The 26,209-nt window shown below is 35.1% G+C and overlaps 2 protein-coding genes across 4 annotated transcripts in view; both read left to right on the forward strand.

The window, feature by feature from the left end:
* Nucleotides 1-1,532: 1,532 nt before the first annotated feature.
* Nucleotides 1,533-17,163, forward strand: LOC131971741 (protein-L-isoaspartate O-methyltransferase domain-containing protein 2). Of its 3 annotated transcripts, none has more exons than XR_009394412.1 (8): nt 1,534-1,733; nt 7,896-8,056; nt 9,229-9,379; nt 11,067-11,169; nt 11,261-11,432; nt 14,356-14,479; nt 16,126-16,929; nt 16,962-17,163. XR_009394412.1 is itself a non-coding variant. In XM_059333318.1 (7 exons), the coding sequence occupies exons 2-7, from the start codon at nt 7,901-7,903 to the stop codon at nt 16,698-16,700; spliced, it is 1,281 nt and encodes a 426-aa protein (XP_059189301.1). In that variant the 5' UTR covers nt 1,533-1,733; nt 7,896-7,900; the 3' UTR covers nt 16,701-16,817. The 3 variants fall into 3 exon arrangements, 1 of the variants encoding a protein (XP_059189301.1); XR_009394411.1 differs by having other exon boundaries at nt 16,126-16,897; nt 16,946-17,163; XM_059333318.1 differs by lacking the exon at nt 16,962-17,163 and having other exon boundaries at nt 1,533-1,733; nt 16,126-16,817.
* A 6,792-nt stretch (nt 17,164-23,955) lies between these two features.
* Nucleotides 23,956-26,209, forward strand: part of pex10 (peroxisomal biogenesis factor 10) — a 7,763-nt gene continuing 5,509 nt past the window's right edge. The window contains exon 1 of the mRNA XM_059332379.1: nt 23,956-24,344. Within this exon, the coding sequence (XP_059188362.1) occupies nt 24,209-24,344 (136 nt within the window). The 5' untranslated portion in view covers nt 23,956-24,208. The remainder of the gene's footprint in view (nt 24,345-26,209) is intronic.

The raw sequence follows: 26,209 nt of genomic DNA on the forward strand, positions 1-26,209 counted from the left end.
ACACACACACACACACACAGCCTTCTGACTGGAGAACAAAATGGGGTCTCATTGTGTGTGTGTGTGTGTGTGTGTGTGTTCATGTCGTTACATGTCGTTTGTATGTTGAGTAGCAGTGACATCTGCTGGAGCGTCCAGAACCAACAACAGCAACAACCACCAGGAATCACAACTTTATGTCTCTGCAGCTGTTCATGTTTTGTTTATATTTGTTTATATTTTGTTCAGCTGCTTTGTCACAAACCTCCAATAATAATAATCATTATTGTGAAAAAACACTCAAACACGTAGTCGTCTTTCCTCACAACTGTATAAATGTTTCTTCTGTTGTTTTCACATATTGTCTTTCACCTTTCAAACCTATTACTATTGTTGTTGTTGTTTTCTTGTTATTATTTATGTTTAACACCTTTGTTGATTCAAACACTAACAATGTAAAACGTTGTGTAAAATGAGCAGTTGTCACAAATCAACAAGAAAAAATAGTAGTGACATCAGAACGTAACATAAATAAAAAAACAAATGAAATACTAAATGACAATAGGAGGAATGGTAAGAAATCAATTTAAAAATTAAATAATAAATAGTGACAAACTTCTTCAGAGAAGCATCTCTCGGTACATTTGAACTATTCTATTATGTTAGCTAAACTTAAAGGACTGAAACAAGTATTATTATGTATTATTGTTAACTGCAGGATGTAGAGCATGGGTCTCAAACTTGCGGCCCGCGGGCCAATTGCGGCCGATATTTTGTGGCCCCCACCTTGATATAAAAGTTTAATGTGAGTTTTATATGAATGGCACTTTACCGTGTTGTTTGTGGAAGGTCCCTTTAATTACTTTTTATGGTAATTTTGTCTTTTTTAAATAATTTTGTGTCTTTTTAATAATTTTGTGTCTTTTTTGGTAATTCTGTGTCTTTGTTTGGTAATGCTGTGTCTTTTTTTAAAATAAATGTGTGTCTTTTTTGGTCATTTTGTGTCTTTTTTTAAGTTATTAATTTTTTATGCCATTTTGTGTCTTTTTTTGTCATTTTGTGTCTTTTTTAAAATAATTTTGTGTCATTTTTAATAAATTTGTGTCTTTTTTTGTCATTTTGTGTCTTTTTAAAGTAATTTAGTTTTGTTCTGTCATTTTGTGTCTTTTTGTATTTTTATGTATTTTTTGGTCATTTTGTGTCTTTTTCAAAAGTAATTTAGGTTTTTTCTGTCATTTTGTGTCTTTTTGTAATTTTATGTCTTTTTTGGAACATTTTGTGTCTTTTTTTGTCATTTTGTGTCTTTTTTTAAGTAATTTAGTTTTTTACTGTCATTTTGTGGGTTTTTTTTTTTAGTAATTTTATGTCTTTTTTGGAACATTTTGTGTCTTTTGTCTCAAGTAATTTCGTTTTTTTCTGTAATTTTGTGTCTTTTTAAAAAAAAGTAAGTTGTTTTTTTTCTGTCATTTTTTTTGGTTTGTTTTAGTAATTTTGTGTCTTTTTTTGGTCCTTTTGATCCTTTTGATCATATATTTATTTTGAGACCCCTGCTGTAGGCCACCATCTCCCCCATAGATATCTATGATCTCTTCGGGCCGTCATTCTGCGTCTGTTACGTCTGACGTCATCGCGTCAGCTGGCCGAATGTTTACATCCAGCAGTGAGTTTGTGACTGAATCTGGATCCACAACAACAAAAGACTGAAGAGAAGCAGACCCGCTGAGACGGATCGGACCAGTCTGCATCTCCACAAGGTAGCTCCCCACCTCCACCACGACCATATGGATCCTCTCAGACAGCCGATTATTATGATTATTGATTATTATTGCTGCTCCAGTAGCAGTTAGCTGCTCTCGGTCTCCACCAGCCGAGACCAGAATGCGGTTCTTTCTGCTCCTGTTGACCTTGCTGCTGCGTGTCAGTCGGTTCTAGATGATCTGTTTGATATTTAATGTTTATTAGAGATGATTGGACTCTGATTATTTGAGTGTTTATGCGGATCCGGATCAGCTGAGTGGCGCAAACTGCAGCAGCCGCAGCAGCAGCAGTTTTCTGGATGTCTGCGGAGAAAGGAGACGTGCAGGAGTTACAGATGGAGCTGGGACTCCTCACTGTCCCCATAAACACGGTTAATGAACCTAGAGTCCTGGTAGATGAGTCAGTGGATCAGTAAATGAAGTGCGGAGCTTCTTCAGAGTGAGTGTTTGTGTCTCTAGCAGCTACTAAACCACTTAGTCTGCTCACAGGTCTGGTAGAGCGCCCCCAGCTGGTCATTATGGGGAACTACCATCCAGAAGAAAAGAAGAAGCACGGAATGAAAAAATATTCATCTCATTCTTGATTTAATTTCTAATAAAACAGGGGTCAGATTCACAAAGGTGTTCTTAGTTGAATCAAACATTAATAATGTAAAACCATGTGTAAAATTGTCACAAATCCACAAGAAAAAATAGTAATGACATCAGAAAGTATTGATTTTCGATTAAAATACAAACACTAAAATTAAAAATACAATATAGCTTTTTACTTCATCAGGGTCAGAAAGGGTTAGACAGATAGATAAAGATGTATTTGATTTTACTTTTCTAGTTATAATAACAAAAATGTAAATAAAAAAGCCTGTTATTATTTATATACAGTCTATGGTTATTTCATATTCTGCGACCGGAAGTTATCAACTAACATCCAGAAGAAAAGAAGCACGGAATGAAAAAATATTCAGCTCATTCTTGATTTAATTTCTAATAAAACAGGGGTCAGATTCACAAAGGTGTTCTTAGTTGAATCAAACATTAATAATGTAAAACAATGTGTAAAATTGTCACAAATCCACAAGAAAAAATAGTAGTGACATCAGAAAGTAAAATAAATAATAAAAACAAATGAAATAATGAATGATAATAAGAGGAATGGTGTGAAATAAATTTAGAAAAATAAATAAATAGTGACAAACTTCTTCAGAGAAGCATCTCTAGGTATATTTGAGCTATTATATTATATTTTATTTGTTACAAATTTAAGGGACTAAAAATGAAACTGTATTTAAATTCAGAACAAACTGAATTAAGAAATATTACTTTATGTATTTGAAATGTTCCTGATGAAATAAAAGGTGCTTTTCCTAAAAATAAAAAAAAAAGGCCGAACCAAAGTTCAATTAAATAATTAATAAAGGGTCCGTGTATCTTTTGGTCGTTGGAATTGTTCACAAAAGGATATTTAAAAAACAAAAAACAAGTGGTTATTTGATTTTCGATTAAAATACAAACACTAAAATTAAAAATACAATTTAGCTTTTTACTTCATCAGGGTCAGAAAGGGTTAGACAGATAGATAAAGATGTATTTGATTTTACTTTTCTAGTTATAATAACAAAAATTTAAATAAAAAAGCCCATTATTATTTATATACAGTCTATGGTTATTTCATATTCTGCGACCGGAAGTTATCAACTAACATCCAGAAGAAAAGAAACACGGAATGAAAATATTCATCTCATTCTTTTTTTTTTTCTTCAAAATTATTTTTATTGGATTTTCCTTGGATGCACACATCAGTTTATCCCATACATCCATAAACTAGACAAGTACAAAATAAATGGGTAATGCTTTATATTAAGGTCCTTGTAATAACCATTAATTAACAAGTAATAAGGCATTGTTCTCGCTTTAGATCCCTTTAGCTGCAAAAAGCATAGTTAACTGTTAACAAGTGCATAGTTAACTTATAATAGATGAGCAATAAAGTATATTTTAATATCAATAAGCAAACAAAAGATTAATAAAGGCATGGCAAAGACATAATGGGTGGGTTATGGGTGTTTGTAATGTTATTATGAAGAATTATAAGATACTCATGAGGCTTTTATTAATGTTCTTATTATACATCTCTTATAGCCTGCTATTAGCTGTATTATAATGCCATTATTAACACTTATATAGGCTTATAAACACACAGTAATGTTAATAAGCATCTTGTAAGGACTTACAAGGGCCTTATTACTTGTTAATTAATGGTTATTACAAGGACCTTAATATAAAGCGTTACCAATAAATGTAAACACCAAAATGATATAGTCAAAATATACAAAAACAAAACAAATAGAAAATTATCAAAACAATTAAATGAATGAAGGTAACCATATATGAGAAAATAATAAATAGAATAGAAAAATAAATAAATGAATAATAATATTTATAAAATAGTAATAATGTGAAAAGTAATAATGGATCAGCTGGAGGTTTATCACTCTAAATGAAGATCATCAAGTTGCTTTACAAATCCAATAAAGTCATCTCATGTCTTGTGAAAGTTCTGTAGAGCAACATTCACAGTAAACCTGATTTTTTCTAGTTTAAGGTTGCACATAATACTCCTGATGAGATGTGTGTAGGTGTGTTGTGTATTCATCTCATTCTTGATTTAATTCCAGGAAAACGGGTCAGATTCATAAAGGTGTTCTTAGTCCAGGGGTCGGCAACCTTTATGGGCAAAAAAAAAAGAGAGAAAAAAATATCATTCTGGAGCCACAAACCTTATTTTCAGCCTCACAATGAAGATAAAACAGCCTCCTTAGTCTAAATTAGCCGAACAGCATCACTAACAGGTCATAATGAGCATTTATTAATATGATTTTGTCACATTTTAAAAATGCAAGTAATATGTGGGGGCTTCAAAAAAGTCTCAAAAAGATTTTAACATTACAAAAGACCAATTTTAAAAAGTATGTCTAATATAAAATTGTTTTGCTCTGAACAGTTTGTCATGTATATGACTCAATACCTGACTTGAACTACTGAAATGGACTTTTACATCGTATTCTGATTTATTCAGATGATCCTCTATAAGTAACACATTTTTACAACTGAGGAATACAAATTGTTTTGGGCCTACACCGATGATAAAAGAACATTAAAATGTAAAGAAATAACTTTTATTTCGCATATTTTTTCTTAAGACTTGTCTTAAGTTTTATCCTAACTGTTAGAATAAAACTTAAAAAAAGAAGATGTTCCTAAGAATGTTCTTAAATGCTATTCACCATTTTTTTTCTCTTAAGAATTGTTGTTTTTCTTAGGAATTTCTTAGTTTTCTCACTTAGGATGTTTTTAGATTTTTAACTTAAGATCATTAGATCATTAATGAAGAAGTAACAAATACAACAGCTGCATCTGTGATTTACTAAGAGAACATTATAGTGTAATCTAGGAACAGGCCAGAATAACTAGAATAACTAGAAAACTGCCAGAATAAGATTTATGTGATACATTCACACAAGAAAAATACCCCGACCAACTTCAACGAACAAAATGTGTTAATACATTGTCTAAACCAGGGGTCTCAAACTCAAATTACCTGGGGGCGCTGGAGGAAGTATCAAAATGACCAAAAAAAGACACAAAATGACTAAAAAAAAGACACAAAATGACTGAAAAAACACTAAATTACTTTAAAAAGACACAGAATGGTAAAAAAAAAATACACAGAATTACCAAAAAAAAGACACAAAATGGCCAAAAAAGATTCAAAATTACCAAAAACAGTTATTAAAGGGACCTTCCACACACAACACAGTAAAGTGCCATTCATATAAAACTCACATTAAACTTTCATATCAAGGTGGGGGCCACAAAATATAAATGTCATACAAATTTGTTCAAGTAGATACAAATAAAGACTTCCTTTCTTTTCTCTGTAGCTGTTTTCAGACTGCTGAGGTCATTTTCTCTTAAAGTTGGGAAGAAATCTAAGAACGTTGTTTTCAAGAATCTCATTTGTTCTTAAGTTCTGTCTTAGGAACAAACTTCAGAAGAAAGTTAAGAAAAAAGCTAAAGAAAAGATCTGAATTTCTTCATGAATACCAAATCTTCTTACATTTTTTCTGAAGAGCAAAATTAAGAAAAAAACTGGCACTGAAGAATCGTTTTTTTCTTCAGAATGTTTTGTGAATCCGGCTCCTGGTCTTCATTCTGATGCAACAGCTGCAATTTGTTGCTTTTATTTTAAATTCTGAGCCTGAAAAAGCTCCTCTTCACCTCAACTCAAGTGGCTTCAAAGGCCACAAGTCCACTAACATGTTAATGATCCTTTGTTCTTTTATAGCCGTGTGACTGTGGCAGCATTTGGCAGCCGGTCCTCCCTCTGATCTCTGATCTGTGATCTGTCCTCTGGCACCGTGCTGCTGCTGTTTTTAACAGCCACCTAACCCACATTCACACCTACAGCTGATTCTGCTGCCAAAAGGCCTCTGAACTAGTCTGGGTTAACCAGACTTGATATTAAAGAGGTTACTTAGAACCTAAAGGTTATTAGGCACTGGTCCCATACAGCAATATCTGTAGGGACCAGTGCTGCACTACTGTTATACTGTGGATTTCTTCTTCTTCCTCTTCCGGACGCAATTTCGTCCTGCTACTAGTCCTACAACTTGAAGAGTTGCAGGACAAATTATATATCAAAACGTGTGGTTTGACCGGGATCGGTGCGCGACGTACGCGGTGAAAAACTGCCCAAAATTTAGCATTGAAATGAATGGGATGGCCTACAAAAAATGAGCGAAAAAGAACAATAATTGGAGATTTTTAAACGTCTACTTCTCCGGCATAATTTCACCTAGAGACTCCATTTAAACTTTAAACAGTAGACACAAGTCTTGTGTATCGGTGTATTAATCCACGTTTCGATAGGTCATATAGTTTTTTATCAATCCCTGTTCAATGACCATGATCATTTTTGGAGAAATTCTGAGATTATAATGGGTGTGTATTGCACGGAATGTTCGTGTCACAGTGTGTGACATCATCGCCAGAGTGTAGAGGGAGAGAAAAAACTGTCAAAAAATGAATTTGTAAACTGCGCTCCAGGCCGCAAATTCCACTCTACAGAAATAATTTATACATAGAAACGTAGGAAAATTAGTCTTCTCACTCACAATCCTCTGGTAAAGCTGTCAGAGTTATAGTTTGGGCGTAGGACGCACAGATGATCCACCAACACCACCAACAGCCTCATTGGCTCCCATATTAAAAACGCAGGAAGATTTCTGAAAAAGAGAGATGTAACAGTTTTTTTAGATCGCTCTAACAAAGCTATTTTTTCATTTTTATAAAAAAAAAAAACATATGTAGACGTTCAGGAAGAACTCAGGGCGCTCAAAGTGAAGTCAGATCAATGATAGGTATTATGGTTTAGCCAAAAATGCTTTCTGTTCGAGGCCAGAAATTCCAATCTGTCCAGCTCTGGCTGCTGTCACTGTTCCGGTACATTCGGCAGTTGGTGTCAGTTAATTCTGTTGATTGCTTTGATCTGATTGCCTTTGATCTTTGATGTGATTACAGTTACACACACACACACATGCGCGTAAGTGTGCACACTCCTCACACATGCACACACATGCTTCAAACGCACACACACACACACACACACAGGTAACTTTATGCGATTTTCGCTACACACACACACAAATGCGCGCGTAAGCGTGCATACTCCTCCAGATACACGTTTCACACACACACGCACACACACACACACACACACACACGTTTTGAAGTTAAAGGGCATAGTTATAAATCTCTGAAGAATCTCATCATAGTGTACACACACCGGCAGTAGCCCCCGTGGCCCTTTCAGAATTTCCCCAGAGGAAATTTTCTAGTTTCTTCTTATTGCTTCTTTAGTACAAATAACAGTCCAAAACCCAGAGACATTTCATTTGTGAAGAAAAACAGCACAAGTTTTGTAAGGTGCAAGAACACAAGAGTAGAGGTGTGAAGAGGTTGGGTTTGTGAATCTTTTTCTCTAGATGTTCCCCTCACTAATCCAGATGAAGGTTCCTACTGTAGTCTGGTTCTTCTGTAGATAATAATAATAATAATAATAACAATAATGCTGCTCATTATAAACCTGTGTTCCTCCAGTCAGGATGGGTGGAGCTGTTAGTGCCGGTGAGGACAACGACGACCTGATTGACAACCTGAAGGAGGCGTACTACATCCGATCAGACCTGGTGGAGCGAGCGTTCAGAGCTATTGATCGGGCCGACTATTACCTGGATGAATACAGGGACAACGCTTATAAGGTGAGCAACATGTAGAACAACACAAACAGGCTCCAGGGAATATGTTTTTATAAGCAACTAGATGTTTTTAAGGACACAAAGGTTATTATAGTTAACGAAAACTAACAAAATAACGAAAACTAGAATTGAAAAAACATTTTCGTTAACTGAAATAAAAATAAAAACGAGAGATTTAAAAAACAAAAAACAATCACTAACTGAAACTGTATTTTGTGAACTAAAACTAACTAAAATTTTAGTGAAAATGTCCTTCGTTTTCATCTTCGTCAACTTTTTACATACATGATCCAGAGTTTCTGTTTCTCCTCCGCTGAGTGTTTGAGTTCCTGATTTGTGTGTTAAACTAACGTAATGACTCCATGTTTCTGTCACGAGAAACTTCTCAGCTTTCAGAAAACATTGGAGTTAACCGTTTAGTTATTATGGTAAAAGAGTTGCCGGAGCAACACTCTGTAAACTTTAGATGTTGTGCTTGTGAAAGTCTTTAATTTAACCATGAGATTACTAATCACACTTTTTTTTTGTGGCGGTGCTGAAAATCCTGCAGCAGAATACATGTAGAGAAACACTGTATAATCCTTCTGGTTGATATGAAAGTTATTTATTGATCTGCTGGTTAGTGAAGCTGCAGGAACACATGGTGAATAATCTGTTTACTGAGACTGGGATGTTTACACAACAACCAACATTAAAAACACCTGGACTGTAAGAGTTAATAACCTTATTGGGGCTAAAATGAGTAAACCAAAGGAAATAAAGGCAAAATGTATTATGACCTCTTTGAATCTGGCACCCAACACATACCCCATTACAAAACAACTAAAACTAATAAAAACTAAACTAAAACTAATAAAAACTAAACTACAACTAATAAAACTAAACTAAAACTAATAAAAACTAAGCTAAAACTAATAAAAACTAAGCTAAAACTAATGAAAACTAAACTAAAACTAATAAAAACTAAACTAAAACTAAGCATTTTCAGAAAATAAAAACTAAACTAAAACTAGCAAACTCACTCTAAAAACTCATTAAAACTAACTGAATTTGAAAGCAAAAATTCACAACGAAATTAAAAATATAATTAATGAAAAATCCCAAACTATTCTAACCTTAAAGGGCTCATTAGTATTGTTTGATAGGCTGAGAGACTTGTTGCTGTTTGTTGTCAGGACTTGGCGTGGCGCCATGGAAACATCCACCTGTCTGCTCCGTGTATCTACTCTGAGGTGATGGAGGCTCTGGACCTCCATCCAGGGATCTCCTTCCTCAACCTGGGCAGTGGGACGGGCTACCTCAGCACCATGGTGGGCCTCATACTGGGTACGTCCTCCAACTGCAGCAAATCAGCATGTAGTATTAGGCCTGTCACCATAATTATAATATCCACTTATCGTTCCATATATCAAAATGGACACGTTTTTTCTGGACTCAATATATTGACTTTTGTGCTTTTTGTGTTTAAAGTAAAGCTGTAAATGTTTGACAGGCAGTACAAATTGCCAAAAAACTCCACCTATATATCCCAAGCATAACAGCGCTGAGCTGCCCCTCAATTCACCACATAAAGTTAGCTGTCGGCAGCCAAAACTCAGCCCAACATTGAGATTTAAAGGCCCACCACCTTTGTGGTTGCATTTATTTACTATTTCAAAGGTAACAACTCTGATTTATTTAAATGTGCACAGACTGATTGTTGAGTCCAACTAAAGGTGAACAGTTGGGCTGCTACAGCAACCAATCTGAAGGAGAAGAGAATTAATTCAAAGTTATTCAAACTTCTAAGAACACAATACAGTCCATGTGGTGAACCTCTGGGGAAAGAATGAATAAGATGACAGACATCCTTTTATTCTTCATCTATAAAGATGGATGGATGGATAGACATGCAGCTAATTGTGCTAACTGTGAGAATACAGCAGTAACTATTAGGTGATATAAACAGATATCATCAAGGTTTACAAGCGTTACTGTTATGATTAATAACAAAAACTGATAACTAATAAATACTAATAAGTAAAAGGAGATACTGTGAAAACTGAGACATTTTTCTGAGACTGTTATACCGTGAAAATCTCTCTCTCTGTTGCAACACTTTTAACTGTGTTAATACGTAACATGTTAAGATTTAATCAAACAGAACTGTTTAAGGGTTATAAGTAATGATTTGACGCAGTGTACCGAGGCTTTGGAGCGTGTGTTGAGAAATCCAGGAAGTCTTTTATGAAGTGTATCAAGGTTTGTTTCTTTAAGGGTGAGTGACGTCATAGATGCCGTTTGAAGCCTCACTGGTTCAGGGAACGGTTTGAGTGTTGGCGTGATATATGAACTTATATAAAGCGCAAAAATATTCTTTCTTAATAAGAATGAATAAAGTCATCATCATTATCATCAGCCCAGTATGTATAAGCACAATCACCGTCTGAACTTTGGAAAACACTGCAACAGTTTGAACATAAACATCTTATGTCCTATTGGATTAATTCAAACATTGACTGAAATCATAGTGACACATTTTGTGACATTAATAGACTCTCATCATTAGCCACACATTAATCAAAAACCGATTAAATGAATGAATGAATGAATTAATGAATGAATGAATCATACAAAGTCAGATTAAATTGTTCTTGGCAGTGATTATTCTCATGCTGACTCTGTTGCAAGACAGCCAACAATTTCACTAATAGTTGAAATGACTATAAAGGTTTGACCAGTAGGAGGGGTTTTTATGAGCACATGAAGCCTCGATAATTTTTTTTTAACCAATTGGATGGAAAGCTTCAAGGCTTCATGAGGCTTCATCTGGACATCACTAGTTATGAGGCCTTATAAGGAAGAAATGTTTTAAAGATGTAGTTTGTTCTGACTGACGGGCCTATATTTAGGTTAAGTCACATTATGTCTAAGAGCATCATCACACACAATATACTGAGTTCTAATGTCTTTACACTCTCATCTCTGTTTATTTAACTGTTTGTTTGAACCTGAAGTGTGTGATCTGTTCCAGGACCGTTTGGAGTGAATCATGGAATAGAGCTCCATGCTGATGTGATTGATTACGCCTACCAGAAGCTCGACTCCTTCATCAAAACCAGCGACAGCTTCGACAAGTAGGAGTCTCAACATCCTTTAATTCTTTCTTTGTTTTTTATATTATTTTACTCTTGTGTACTTGTTTCCATTGCTGCTGTGTGTGTGTAGGTTTGAGTTCTGCGAGCCGTCCTTCGTGGTGGGGAACTGTCTGGAGATCCCTCCAGAGAGCCGTCAGTACGACCGGGTCTACTGCGGCGCCGGAGTCCAGAAGGAGCACGAGGACTACATGAAGAACCTGCTGAAGGTGGGAGGCATCCTGGTGATGCCTCTGGAGGAGAAGGTTGGTGCTTACACTGAAAATAAGGAGACTTCAAATCTGATCATTTTTGGCTTACATCCTCCTATTCAGCATTTACAAGCAGTATATAAACATTAGGCAAGGCAGGTTTATCTGCCTGTTTATCCTTCCAACAACAGGGCAATTCAAAGCACTTTTAACAAAACATTAAAAGCATTTAAAAGAGATATTTAAAATGACATGTAAACATACAAATTTAAGACTAAAAACAAGCAGATAAAAATATTTAAGAAAAAAATGTAGAAGTTCATTCAAATATAAAATTTTAAAATTGAAAGCTAGCTAATAAAATATATATTTTTTAAATATCAAATTATCTACTCATACCGCTAAATGAGAGGAGTCAGAAGATAAGAAATGTAAAAAATATATCGGCTGATATCGGCCGATCAAAGCCATATCAGTGTATATCATCCGGCCCGTTGGCTGTCCTTGTCCGGCTTCTTGTGAGGTTACCTGGAAATTATAAATCAATACAACTGTAGTGCTTTTATTTTGAAGGCGGTTTACGTAGGTGTCTGCTTGCATATGCACTTGCACAGAAATACATTCAACAAAAAACACTGAGTTGAAATAATGAAACTAAAATAAATGGTAGGTGAGATAATGATAATGAAGAGTTTTTACTATTTTTTTACTGCTATATTTGACTCACTCCACAATAACATTGTCTTATAATAACATGCTTTCTGACCAGAGCAGCTCAAAACCAGATCATTTGGATTTTATGAAGTGATGAAATTGATATCGAGCAGAATTTAGTTCAGAGTTTTGGTCGTTTTCATGTGGCCCCTTGGGAGAATTATTTGCCCACCTCTGGTGTATATGCGGTCCCTTATGTGCCGTTATGAAAACTATTTTTGACACAGTATATAATGCAGAAAGTGTTGCTTGGTGTTAATTATAAATGGTATTGAATTGACTGAAACTAAAGGGTAATTATATTCATTTAGCTATTAATTGTATTCTTATTTATACCTTATTTTCTGGCTGACAATGTAATGCATTGTTTGTATAATGTATAAAAAGGTATAACATTAGCTAAATAACTAAACAGTGTAAACATCCCCTAGAGCAGTAGTTCTCAATCTTTTTGAGTCGCGACCCCCAATTTAACATGCATGTTGTCCGTGACCCCCACTCACTTTATATTTTATTGTTACTTTTAATCTAAGTCCTTTGCTATCAGTTTAAAGGTCCATTCTGACCTCCTGAGTGTGTAACAGTCAGCTTCAAGCCAGAGACTCCTTGGAAAGTAACAACTTGATACTTTGGGATTTGTCAGAAAAGACACAAAATTATCCCAAAAAAGAATGAAATTAAAAAAAATGATCAAAAAGACACAAAATGACCAAAAACGTACATAAAATTAAGCAAAAAACGACTCAAATTGACCCCAAATGACAAAAAACGACCACAAATAGACACAAATTGACCAAAAAAGACACAAAATGACCAAAAAAGACACAAAATGACCAAAGAAAAAGACAGTGGAGACAGAGCTGACTTCCTAAATGATTTGGCGACCCCCAGAAATCATCTCGGGACCCCAATTGGGGTCGGGACCCCAAGGTTGAGAATAGCTGCCCTAGGGCTTGTAACAGCCCCAACACACTTTTCATGTTCTCCACTAACTAACTGTCTCTGCTGGATGTTTCTGTTGGGATGACAGATGGCTCTTCTGTCTCTGTGGTGTTATTATCACATGTTGTAGTGAGATCGAGCCAGCTCACCTCAGCATATGTTGCTAAAAGTTTCAGTAGGAATACAGGAACCGTTTCTAAGTATAACACACAAACACACAGTGCACACTCTCACTGTAATGGACTATAAATAAAAGGTTGTTTGTTGTAATTACTGAATTCAGGCTTTGTACAAAGTATTGAAAGTTTGTAGAATGTTTAATTTCAACGATTATATTTTTAAGTTTATATACTCCTTGAAAAATTAGTTTAGGATTTTCAACATAATTTGATGTTTCGTCAAAGCATTAATTTATGAAACTATATAACGTTTGATGATTTAAGCATCAACAACAATCGGAGGTAATGCTTGTAATTAGGGCGATATGGACCAAAAGTCATATCTCGATATATATTCAGGCTTAATATTGATGTATGATATATATCCTGATATTTTTATCTCAAAGTGAGAGCAAATGTTCAGTCAAAGTCAGATATGACATGTTACAAGTAGTTTTATTGATTTATCTAAGTGAACATAAATACTGTAAAAACAACAGGAGAACCTTTTTTTAAATCAAAGCTCCATAAAGTCCATAAAAAGTCCATAAAAATAGCCTATGAAATAAAATAGGCCAATCTTTTTCTGAAATAAATATATTTATATGAGAAAATATAACAAACATTACAAAAGAACAAAATATGACCGTAGTAAGGACAGCATTTATATAGAAAAAAATAAAAAAATTGAACTTTATCGATATATATGATATGGTCTATTAAATTATTAAATATAAATATATTTTATATAGATATATCGCCCAGCCCTACTTGTAAAGCTAAAGTAGATCTGGTAAATGAACAGTTTTGATGTTTGTTGATTCTGCAGGTTTGAGTTCTGTTAATGTTACTTTTCACAAATTGTATTTATAGTAACAATTTGTCTCAGATGATTTGGCTTCAAGAGTCATTTTTGGTTTAGAAAACAACACTGCACACACAATAACAATCATATCTGTGGAAACATTGGTATGGGTGCCTTTTAAAACTCTCACGAATAAGAGTATGTTTGTATGTGTTTATGTATCTGTTGTTTTTTTTTTGTTTTTTTTCCCTTTTTTATGTTGTATGTCTTGTATTGGGTCTAGAGCCTGTAATAAAGTTTATATATAATAAGTACAATGAATAAATAATGTGATTTTATTCTGTTTTTCTTCCTTTAGCTGACTAAGATCACCCGTACGGGTCTGAACAGCTGGGAGACCAAGAAGATCATCTCCGTGTCCTTCGCTCCTCTCATGCTGCCCAAACACAGCACCAACGGGAAACCCAAGACCGTCCCACTACGTGAGTCTATGCTCACCATCAGTAGAATTAAAAACACTATTTAATTTGAATAGGATAGGACTTTATTTTTTATCCTGGAGTGGGGAAATGAAGTTGTAACAGCAGCTTCAGATACAGTTTACATTATAGAAAACTGGCCCTCATTTATCAAAGGAGCGTACGACAGAAAGTGAGCGTAAAGTGGGCGTACGATCATTTCTACAAGGCTCGCTGTTTATCAGTCTGGACATGAGGAGGATCAGAGCTCAGTCTGCTCTCAGCTCCTGTACGCAAATTAGAGTCATTGTGAAGTCCACATTTGGGACATATTGGGGGCGGCTGTGGCTCAGTTGGTAGAGCGTTCGTCAGAGGGTTGGTGGTTCGATCCCCGACCATGGCGGCCTACATGTTGAAGTATCCTTGAGCAAGATACTGAACCCCAAATTGCTCCTGATGCTGCGTTCATCGGTGTGTGAATGAATTCCCAATGGTGGCAGGTGGCACCGTTTAGGGCAGCCTCTGCCACCAGTATGAATGTGTGTGTAAACGCTTTGAGTGGTTGCAAAGCGACTCGGAAACGGTTTATAAGTGCAGGTCCATTTACCATTTACCACACGTCTGAGTCTGAGAATTGATCTGAGACTGTTGTATCGATGCCTGGAGCTGATGAAACTCTTTTTAATGGTGACAAACCAAAGCATGTTTAGGCTACATCATTTATCGAGCAAAACCCCGACCCACCTCTCCGTCCTCCTCCGAGACATGAGGCGCATTGACACATTTTCATACCGAGCTGCCCTCCTTCCTGTCTGGACCAGTCCCGTCCCCACATCATCTCTGAACTAATTACTACCAACCTGTCCGAGGTCCAAACACACTGCTGCATTATTCCGTTCAGTAGCCGCGAGCTAACATTAGCTAACAATTAAAGTTGTGTTAATCACAAAAAGCCGTCAGGAATATCGTTATTGCAAAAATACCCTGAAATATCATGATAAACTGAAATACACACTTTTATACACACAACTAAATACTTTTATACACAACTAAATACTTTTATACACAACTGAAATACTTTTATACACAACTAAATACTTTAATACACAACTGAAATGTTTTTATACACACAACTAAATACTTTCATACACAACTAAATACTTTAATACACAACTGAAATGTTTTTATACACACAACTAAATACTTTCATACACAACTAAATACTTTAATACACAACTGAAATACTTTTATACACAAAACTGAAATACTTTTATACACAACTAAATACTTTTATACACACAACTGAAATACTTTTATACACACAAGTGAAATGCTTTTTTATGCACATTTGTCTAATGCAAATAATAAAAGCGTTTCAGTTGTGTGTGTGAGGTTTTTACTCTAGTGTGTGAATGTGTTTTGTTTTGTGTGTGTGTGTGTGTGTGTGTGTGTGTGTGTTAATGTTAATTCTGCATGATGTCCCTGTTGGCCCCTCATACCAACATTTGTTCTTCACTTTTATTATCTTTCACTCTGTTTCATTCTTCTTGTTTTCCTTCCGTGTTCATTCTAACAGAGATCCTACCAGACTAACTGAACTTCTCCTTTGGGGAGGAATGAAGTAGTTTTGATTTCATTGATTGATTTTGATGTTTTCTTGTGTCTTGTAGCTAAGTACGAGGTGCGGACGCTACAGGAGCTAGCTCGTATCTGCATCCGCCACACGCTGCGAGTGACGCCAGACGGAGGAGACGCGGGGTCCCGGGGCCGCGGCTCCTCCTTCAGCGTGGGGCGGGGCCTCGCCGTGGCCGGCCTCCACAAGTACGGCCCCCGCTTCAAACGCCGGCGCGTCCACCGGCGCCACTGCAACGCCCTGGTGCTCGCCACGCGGCAGGTGGTGGCCAGCAGCGGGATAGGCCCCGCCCCCCTGGACAGCAACAACAACCAGGGAGGAGGAGGAGGAGGAGCTGAGGAGGAGCAGGAGGAGGAGGTGGTAGGAGAGAGGGAGGCCAACAGGAGGCAGCTGAGAGGAAGGAGAGTGGGGAGAGGAGGAGGAGGCGTGGTGGAGGAGGAGGAGACGGTGGAGGAGGAAGATGAAGAGGAGGAGCAGGAGGAGGAGGAGGAGAAGGAGACCGGGGAGCTGCTCCGACCCCAGCCGGCCCTGAACCTCCTCAGGGAGAGAATACTGGGCCTCCCCCTGCCAGAACCCCTCAAGATGTACCTCCTCTACTACAGGGAGAAATGAACCGGGTCGGACCAGAACCAGGTCTGATCAGGACCAGGTCTGATCAGGACCAGGTCTGATTAGAACCAGGTCTGATTAGAACCAGGACTGATCAGAACCAGGTCTGACCAGAACCAGGTCTGATCAGAACCGGGTCTGATTAGAACCAGGTCTGATCAGGACCAGGTCTGATTACAACCAGGTCTGATTAGAACCAGGTCTGATAAGAACCAGGTCTGATTAGAACCAGGTCTGATCAGAACCAGGTCTGACCAGAACCAGGTCTGACCAGAACCAGGTCTGAGACCTCCAGAGGCTCTCTAGTCTCTGACAGGACAAGTCCAGCTCCTCCACAGAGCTTTTTCTCTCTTTTCTCCATCATCCATTCTTTCTCTCTCTCTCTTTCTACTCTTCCCTCGTTCTTCTTTCCTCCATTAGTTCCCTGATGCTTTAAAGAGTCGGTCCATTTGGGGGGGGGGGGGGGGGGGGGTCAGACAACCAGAACAGCCAGTGATTATAACTCTGTGTCTCCATAGAGGTGCTAAGAATAGATATCAATACATAATGATGCAGACAGTTTATTGATCTGCTCTACAGCTTCGTACTGAAAATCTGTGGTGCTGAGAGAGAAACCACACCATTGTCTCCAGACGAGACCCTGTAAGAGTTCACATGTTGTAGCAATAGTCTAGACAGAATTGTCCAAAAAGTGAAAGTGAGGAGCATTTATGGGTACAAGTCAGGAACCGGCCTACTTTACTTATTTCAAGGGTGCTGAATCCAAAAAAAAAAGGTTCCCAAGCGAAATTTTGAGTTTTTGACCTTCTCATTTGCATATCAAAATGGCCGCCAAATTGCCCATCTTGCTCAGTCATTGGACCATTTCCCCTTAGTTTTATTGTAAGTAGGCAATTAAAGATGAGGAAATTAAGTTTCTGGATCTATAGTCTAGAGTCAGAGCAAGGATATAGTGGAGGCTCAGTGTCTTTTTATATATATATATATATATGCAAAATACCAACTTTTAAGGTGAAATTAAGCATTATTTGTGTCATTTTTTAAGGCCGACATAAATATTCAATCAATATCACTTTTAAATGTTCCAGTTGGTATTTTGCATATATATATATATATACATAAAAAAGACACTGAGCCTCCACTATATCCTTGCTCTGACTCTAGACTATAGATCCAGAAACTTAATTTCTTCATCTTTGATTGCCTACTTACAAAAAAACTAAGGGGAAATGGTCCAACGACTGAGCAAGATGGGCAATTTGGTGGCTATTTGATACAAATTAGAAGGTCAAAAACTCAAAATTTTGCTTGGGAACCATTTTTTTGGATTCAGCACCCTTGAAATAAGTAAAGTAGGCCGGTTCCTGACTTGTACCCATAAATGCTCCTCACTTCTTATAGAAGGACTTTTTTTCTGAAATCCGTCTAGACTACAACAAGCAGAAAGAGCAGAAACACCAGTTAGAGGGTACACTGTAAAAAATGTCCCGTTGTTTTTACAGAAAAAAAACTGTCAGCTGTGGTTACCAGAATATTTCCGTAAAAAATACAGTACAAACACAACAGACCAAAAGTTTGGAAGCAAGATCAAATTTGTCTAAAAAAAGATCATAGTTTCATTGCTAAACTTTGCTACAAAATAAACCTGATTATTATATAAAGAGTCACTTATTAGAACACATGTTGACTCTAATTATCAGGTCTTTGGGTTTTTATTGCTTAGACTTTGTGTTTCCTTCTTTCCTTAATGTATAAATCTGAACTCTTGTTTCTTTTGTCACAGATATGAACACAGTTGAGATTTATTGGGATTTTTGAATCCAAACTCTCAAAATACAAAGAGATAAAGTGAATAAATCAAACTGTGATTTGTTTTTTTAAACTTTTGAACTGAAGTTGTGACTCTTCCAAATCTCCTCCACCCTAAAACTAAGCCCTTCTTTTCTTTTGGTAACATTTATTCAGTCTAAATTACAGTTTTTGCTGATATTTACTTTTAAATTTACAGTAGAAAACCCACTCGCTGTATTTTTTACGTTGAAGTTCTGCCGTAAATGAAACAGATAATTTTTTACAGTGTAGAGGGAGGAAGATGAGCTATGAGTCAGTGATGAAGTCAGAGTGTATTTATCTCTTTCACTATATCATATTTAAGGATACTGTATAGCTGCAGTTGTGATTATTATTTCTTCTGATTTCCTAATAAACAGAGAGCTCGTTTTGAGCCCTCAGTCCAACCTGCTCCTGCATGAATTATTACATAAAAAAGCTGTTAACCCTTTATCAGGCAAAGAACTCTATTTGGTAACTTCAGGTAATATTTTGAGAAAAAAGTTGCAAATTTGCTAGATTAAAGTGGCAAATCTATAAGAAAAAAAGTTGCACATTTGTTAGATTAAAGTAGCAAATCTATAAGAAAAAAATTGAAAATTTACTAAATTAAAGTGGCAAATCTGCGCGAAAAAAATTGCAGATTTACGAGAAAAATGCGGGGGAAAAAGCAACTTTTTTCTCAGTTAGCCGCTAGCATCAGTTAGCCGCTAGCATCAGTTAGCCGTTAGCATCAGTTAGCCACTAGCATCAGTTAGCCGCTAGCATCAGTTAGCCGCTAGCATCAGTTAGCCGCTAGCATCAATTAGCCGCTAGCATCAGTTAGCCGCTAGCATCAGTTAGCCGCTAGCTTTCGCTATTGACCGAATTTCCCAACAAAGAAATAAGAGTTATCAGAACTATTGTCCCTTGTTGTGAACCCCAACTTAAAGATATAAGTAACAACAACTCACCAACTTGTTTTTGAGCAGACAACTGGCTTCCTTTGTTGTGCTAACTTACATTATTGCCCTAAATGTTGATAATTTATATTTCCAAGTTTTACCAACTTAAATCACTGTTTTAGGCCAAAAAATACAAGTTGGTTTTTTTGCAGTGAAACACACAGCAGCATTAAATAACATGGAGGGAATGATTGAGGGTCATTTTAGACCATGTTGTTCATTAAAAGAGGTTAAAATATGTTGAGCATCAAAGGGTTAATTAAATTTATATAATGTAATCCACTCTGAGAAGTTTTCATCTGGTTCTCCGTGCAACAGCAGGAGGCCACTGGACCTGGTTTATGGTTTATTTATAGGTTTATGGATATGTTTATGGGTTTATGAAATGTACACAACAGGGTCCAACATTTAATCTAAACAGGATTTCCCAAATTCTTCTGATCTCCCTAATGGTCCAATTTTATACTCCAGATAAAACGAGACATTTACATAATGTCTGAAATGACAAAATACGGTATGTTTATATTAATGTCCTTGTAATAACCATTAATTAACAAGTAATAAGGCCCTTGTAAGTCCTTACAAGATGCTTATTAACATTATTGTGTGTTTATAAGCTTATATAAGTGTTAATAATGGCATTACAAACACCCATGACCCACCCATTATGTCTTTGCCATGCCTTTATTAATCTTATTTTGTTTGCTTATTGATATTAAAATATACTTTATTGCTCATCTATTATAAGTTAACTATAAGTTAACTATGCTTTTTGCAACTGCCGGATCTAAAGCGAGAACAATGCCTTATTAATTATTAATTAATGGTTATTAAGGACCTTATTATAAAGAATTACCCAAAATACTAATAGAAATATTCTAGATCCTCAGACATTCACTTCACTTACATATTTGCATATTTCAGTATAAATCTAAGATGGTTTTAATGGTGAAAATCAAAGTTTATACTCATTTAAAAGCAGAAGAATCCCTTTTCACAATGAAACATGTTTGTTTTTTATTATTTCTTTTTAGAAAAAGTGAGATAAAGTGATTATTGCTGTATGGTTACATCATTTAAAATGGTTTGAAAGAAAAGTAAGTGATGTTGTAGACTTGTTGAGTGAGCAGAAGGTTGTTGGTTTTCTCTCTTCTATGCATTTATTCCTCGTCGTCGTAGAGTAAAAATCTCCTTCATCACATGGAGATAAACGGAGCTGAATCCTTCATGTTCCTCTACATCCTCATACATTATCATATTCTCCTAACCAAAAGAGAATAAGACAATAAATCTTACATTCTTACTAATATTCCAAGTGACATGAATAAACCAGCATGATAAAACACAGAAAAATCTAATGTTTCTCTGATGATGGACAGTGTTTTCTTTCACTCTGCTGTCAACTTTTTCTGTCTTGTAATGTTTTAATTTTTGACTTTTATGAGACTTGAAGTGGTATGTACATAGAAAATGGTTGTTTTGTGAATCATAAAAAACTTCAGAAAGAAAGAAAGAATCTTTTATCACTTTTTTTGTAGTTCTAGTTGAAGAATTATTCCTTTGTGGGGTTTTTTTGTTGCTTTTTTTTAACCAAATGTTCTCGTCCCTTCAGTGCCAAACTGAAGCTGAAGGAGTTAAATTATCAAGAGGAAAAAGAAAATCAGCAGCAAATCATCTGAAGAATAAATAATGTATCTTCTCTCGCTGGAATTAAAGTTTTCTTAGCTTTAGATTTCTGCCACTGGAAAGTTTGTATCTGAATAAAGTCTGTAATGAAAAGCAAAGAGTTCCATCAGAGCATTAATAACAGGAGGAAAATGAATATGTGCAGTTTTTTATTGGTAATATATCCAACATTGAATGAGAGGATTGGGTCCTTAGACTAAAAAAAAAAAAAAAAGGTCTAAAACCAGATCAAACAGTAAATCTGAGGGAAATGATCTTGCTGCATGGACAGATAATTTACCTTGACAAGATTTATTAAATTAAGATTATTAAATCTAGAAATAAGCATGTTGAACACTTAAAATAAGAAATTAACTCTTTTTTTAAATTTTTTTGGTCATTTTGTGACTTTTTCATTTTACATCTTTTTTTGGGGTCATTTTGAGTCTTTTTTTGGTCTAAAGTCGTATTATTTATATGCAGATCGAAGAAAAATGTGCTGAGGAATTCCCAGAAACAGGCAGAGTTAAGTGTTCAACATAAGAAATTAACTCTTAAAACAAAACTCTTAACTCTTAAAATAAGGACTTTTTTGATCATTTAGTTTTTGGTGTGTCATTTTTGGTTAATTTTGCACATTTCTTTTGTAATTTTACATAATTTTTTTGTCATTTTGTTTCTTTTTTTGTCATTTTACATCCTTTTTTGACCATCTTGGGTTTTTTGTGTCATTTTGGTTATTTTAACATATTTTTTGGGTCATTTTGTGACTTTTTTTTCATTTTAAATTTATTTTTTGGGGGGGGGGGTAATCTTGAGTCTTTTTTTGGTATAAAGTCGTATTATTTATATGCAGATCGAAGAAAAATGCGCTGAGGAATTCCTAGAAACAGGCAGTGTTAAGTGTTCAACATAAGAAATTGACTCTTAAAACAAAACTCTTAATTCTTAAAATAAGGACGACGTCACTACTGGAAGTCTTGTCTTTTTTTAATTTCACATCCTTTTTTGATCATTTAGTTTTTTGTGTGTCATTTTTGGTTAATTTTACAAATTTCTTTTGTAATTTTACATATATTTTTTAGTAATTTTGGGTCTTTTTTGTCATTTTACATCCTTTTTTCACCATCTTGGTTTTTTTGTGTGTCATCTCGGTTAATTTAACATGTTTTTTGGTAATTTTGTGTCTTTTTTTGGTCATTTTACATCTTTTGGGGTAATGTTGAGTCTTTTTTTGATCTAAAGTCGTATTATTTATACGCAGATTGAAGAAAAATGCGCTAAGGAATTCCTAGAAACAGGCAATGTTAAGTGTTCAACATGCATGTTGAACACTTAATATAATAAATGAACTCTTAAAACCAGATAAATGATCTAACACTTCTAAATCTAAAGTTTTTTTTATCTTGGTAAGAACCAAATAATCATCAGGTCACTCTGCTCGGGCCAGTTCATCACTGCTGGCAGCTTTACTTTATCTGGTTTTAAGAGTTCATTTCTTATTTTAAGTGTTCAACATGCTTATTTCTAGATTTAATAATCTTAATTTAATAAATCTTGTCAAGGTAAATCACCTTTTATCAGTGAATCAGACCAGGTGACTCCTTCTCTCTCTGGTCTGATCTGATCTCTAAATACTGTATTTTTATTCCTTTTATCCAACATGAGAACCAAGAAACAGTCATTTAGTTTGTTGTTCATCTGTGATTCTCTGCTGAATGTATAAAAACATGATTTTGGGTTTTGGGAGAATTATTTTGCACTTAATATTAAGTTTTGGTGAAAATGAAATGTTTGTTTTTAAAACTGAACTGTATTATTGACTGTTGTTAATAAAATTCATTATACAAGCGTGCACATTAAATAATTTGATTAGCTAATAAACTGTAAAAAATGTTTGTAGAAACTACAGTAAAACACTGTCAAAAAATTACAGCAGAAATAAGGCAAAAAATTAAAAAATGTATATCACCGTAGTAGAAACTTTTAACAAAACTTTAACTTTTACTGTCATAAACTGTAGGAAACACACAGTTTTGTGTAAATATTAACAGTATAGTGGTGTATAATTTACATTACTGTAGAAAAAACACAGTAGACAGAATGAAAAGTAAAGTAGACGACTGTATTTTTACATTTTTATCATAATTTTGATCAGAATCAGTCCGATACAAGTTATGTTTTAAATAATTAACGTATAAGTTTTTCATTCAAACACAGCATGGAAATCAATTGTAAAACAGTAAATGTATTAATATTATTTTATTTAGTGTATAGAGTAATTACTTGCATTTACTAGTTATTTCTATAAAAAATAATGATGAAATTATTATCAAATTAACAGCATTGTTTACTGTGCCATATTATTACTATATACAGTACCATTAAAAATCACAATATTTAACTGTTTTATATTCTCACAGTAAACAAATTAGTACTGTAAATAAAACAAAAAAAAATCTGTGTTTAATTATTTTTAATATTCTACAGTAAAGAAACCAGTATTGTAAATAAAACAAAAAAAACTGTTTATTTTTTTATTTTACAGTAAAGAAACCAGAATTGTAAATAAAACTAAAATCAGTGTTTAATTTTTATTTTATTTTACAGTATAAAAACAGTACTGTAAATAAAAATACAGTAGTTCTACTGTAAATAATAATTACAGTAAGTTATTTGTTAATATCTGCCAAAAAGTTACAGTAAAAACCACAGTAAATTATTTCCAGTGTATAAACCAGCTGATCGGCTCCAGACCAGCTGGCTGCAGTATTTCACCAGGACGCTGTTCTCTAACCGACATAAAACTACAGGAAGAAGAAGAAAAACATCAACAACTTCCTATTTATCAGCTCCGTGACACTTTACTATCTTTATGGGATATTATAGATATTATTTATATATTAATGCATATGAGGATCACAGCTCTAACAGCAGGCAGCTTGTTTCAGCTCAGAGTCTCACATGTTTTATAATCTGATCATTTATCAGTGTGTAGTCAGTCTGCACACACTTTAGTGTGTTTCTGGACTCAAACCTGCAGAAACCTGCAGGAAAACTAAAATCATCTCGATGCCTCTGTCTCCAGCCAACCAGTCTCACCTGATCCGGTCCAGTCAGAAGGACCAGTTCTACCAGAACCTCCTCAGGAACAACACCAACGAGGCTTTCCAGACTCTGGCTGGTAGGTTTCTCTCTCAGATCACCTGTTAGTCCTCTTCATCTAGTTTAATTCACTTCACTCGAACATGTAACATTAATGTTATGCTGGGCTTACACCAAGCGATTTTCCCAGTCCCAGACTAAAAACTGAAAGTCTTTAGTAAATCTAGGAGTCTTACTGGAGTCACAGCGCTCCCGTCATCTCGATCGTTAAGTGTAAGGTAGTAATCTGCTCTGTTTCATATCAGTCTTTAACTAGTCTTTGGTTTGGATCATATCAAACGTGTTTGATATGATCGCAAGTCGCAGTGACGTAACACAATCACCAACCAATAGATGAGCAGACCGGCCAGTAAAACCACTTATCACAGTATCATCACAATAATGTTATTAAGCTCAGTCCTAAATACAAATATAGAGATGTAATATATTTACGGCCACAAGCGGGATTTTGGGGGCGCTGTTTCATAGTAAAGAGAACAGTTAGGAGACCCAGTTAAAATGTATAAATAAATGTATACATAAATAATAATAAATAATTGATGATGAATGTGTGATTAACTAAATGAAAATTGATAGAGCTGATAAGTATAATTATTCAATTAAACAAATTATAATTAAATAGGACATAAATGTATATCATGAATTCTTTTCTACAGTTTCCTTTCCTTTATTCTTCCTTATATCTATTTTACTGTAAAATAGTCAACTTTTCATGTCAGAAAAACAGAAACCCCTTTTCAGCTTTGTGAGGGGCATTTTGGTGTCTCCTCTTCTTTTTGTTGTTTTTTTTCAACACAAACCACTGCACACACAAACATTGCATGGTAGGTAAAAAATGCTAAAAGAATCTAGTTTTAGTCTTGTAAATAGTGATCCTGCAGGATTCACAGTCTTAGTAGGATCTCAGTCTGAGACTAGACTGGGACTAAAAACTCTAAACACTTGTCTTTAGATGTGAGCAGATGTGAGCTGATAGTCTTCCAGGAGTCTTTCCAAATCTTTTCAAAGTCTTCTGGTGTATAGATAGCATTACTTAATTTTGCGGGATCGGCAATCGGCCGATTCTTTTAAGTCAAACCGATCTTATCTACCTCCGCAAAGGTCTGAAAGTATTTATTTTGAGTTTAATATTTTATTAATTAGCTCAGATATTGTGATTTCCTTTATTTGATTAAGATAAAATACTGCTGTGTTATTGTTTTTCAATAAAATAAGATTCAAACATTGAAGGTGTATGCTGGGAGTTATAAAAATATCGGTATCGGCCAAAATCGGAATCGGCAGGTCAGGCTTTTTAAAAATCGGTGATGGGTGAATCCTTAATTAAAACCCATCCTTTAGTCAACGGTACTGCTTAAAATACATGCTGGATACTTTACAGCCCTTCATTCATTCATTAATTCAGTCACCCTCCAGAATGGAATCAGTTGCACTTTTAATTGAGGTAAAGCATTGATTGATATTAGGGCTGGGCGACATATGTCGATATATTTTTAAATGTGATATGGAATTAGACCCTATCATATAATGATATAGTTCATTTTGAGCTGTGATCCTTGATCCAGGCAGCTTTCTATATAAATGTTGCCCTTACTAGGGTTTGTCATATTTAGCTCTTTTGTAATGTTCCTTATTCTTTTCTCATATAAATATATTAATTTCAGAAAAAAAATATTTTTTATGTATTTTATTTCATGGGCTATTTTTATTTAAGATATTTAGCGTTTAGTGTTGGAACAACGAAGCTTCGTGAAGCATTTGCTTTATTTACGGAGCCCAAGAGATGGCGCTCTTTGTTTAAAAAAAGGGCTGAAAACACACTCACTTACCATCGCTGAAGCCTTTTTTTAAGCCAAGACTGCAAAAAAAAATTAAGCAAAATGCTTCACGAAGCTTTGCTGTCCCAAC

This window comes from Centropristis striata, chromosome 5 (genome assembly GCF_030273125.1).
Source record: "Centropristis striata isolate RG_2023a ecotype Rhode Island chromosome 5, C.striata_1.0, whole genome shotgun sequence".
Taxonomy (NCBI): domain Eukaryota; kingdom Metazoa; phylum Chordata; class Actinopteri; order Perciformes; family Serranidae; genus Centropristis; species Centropristis striata.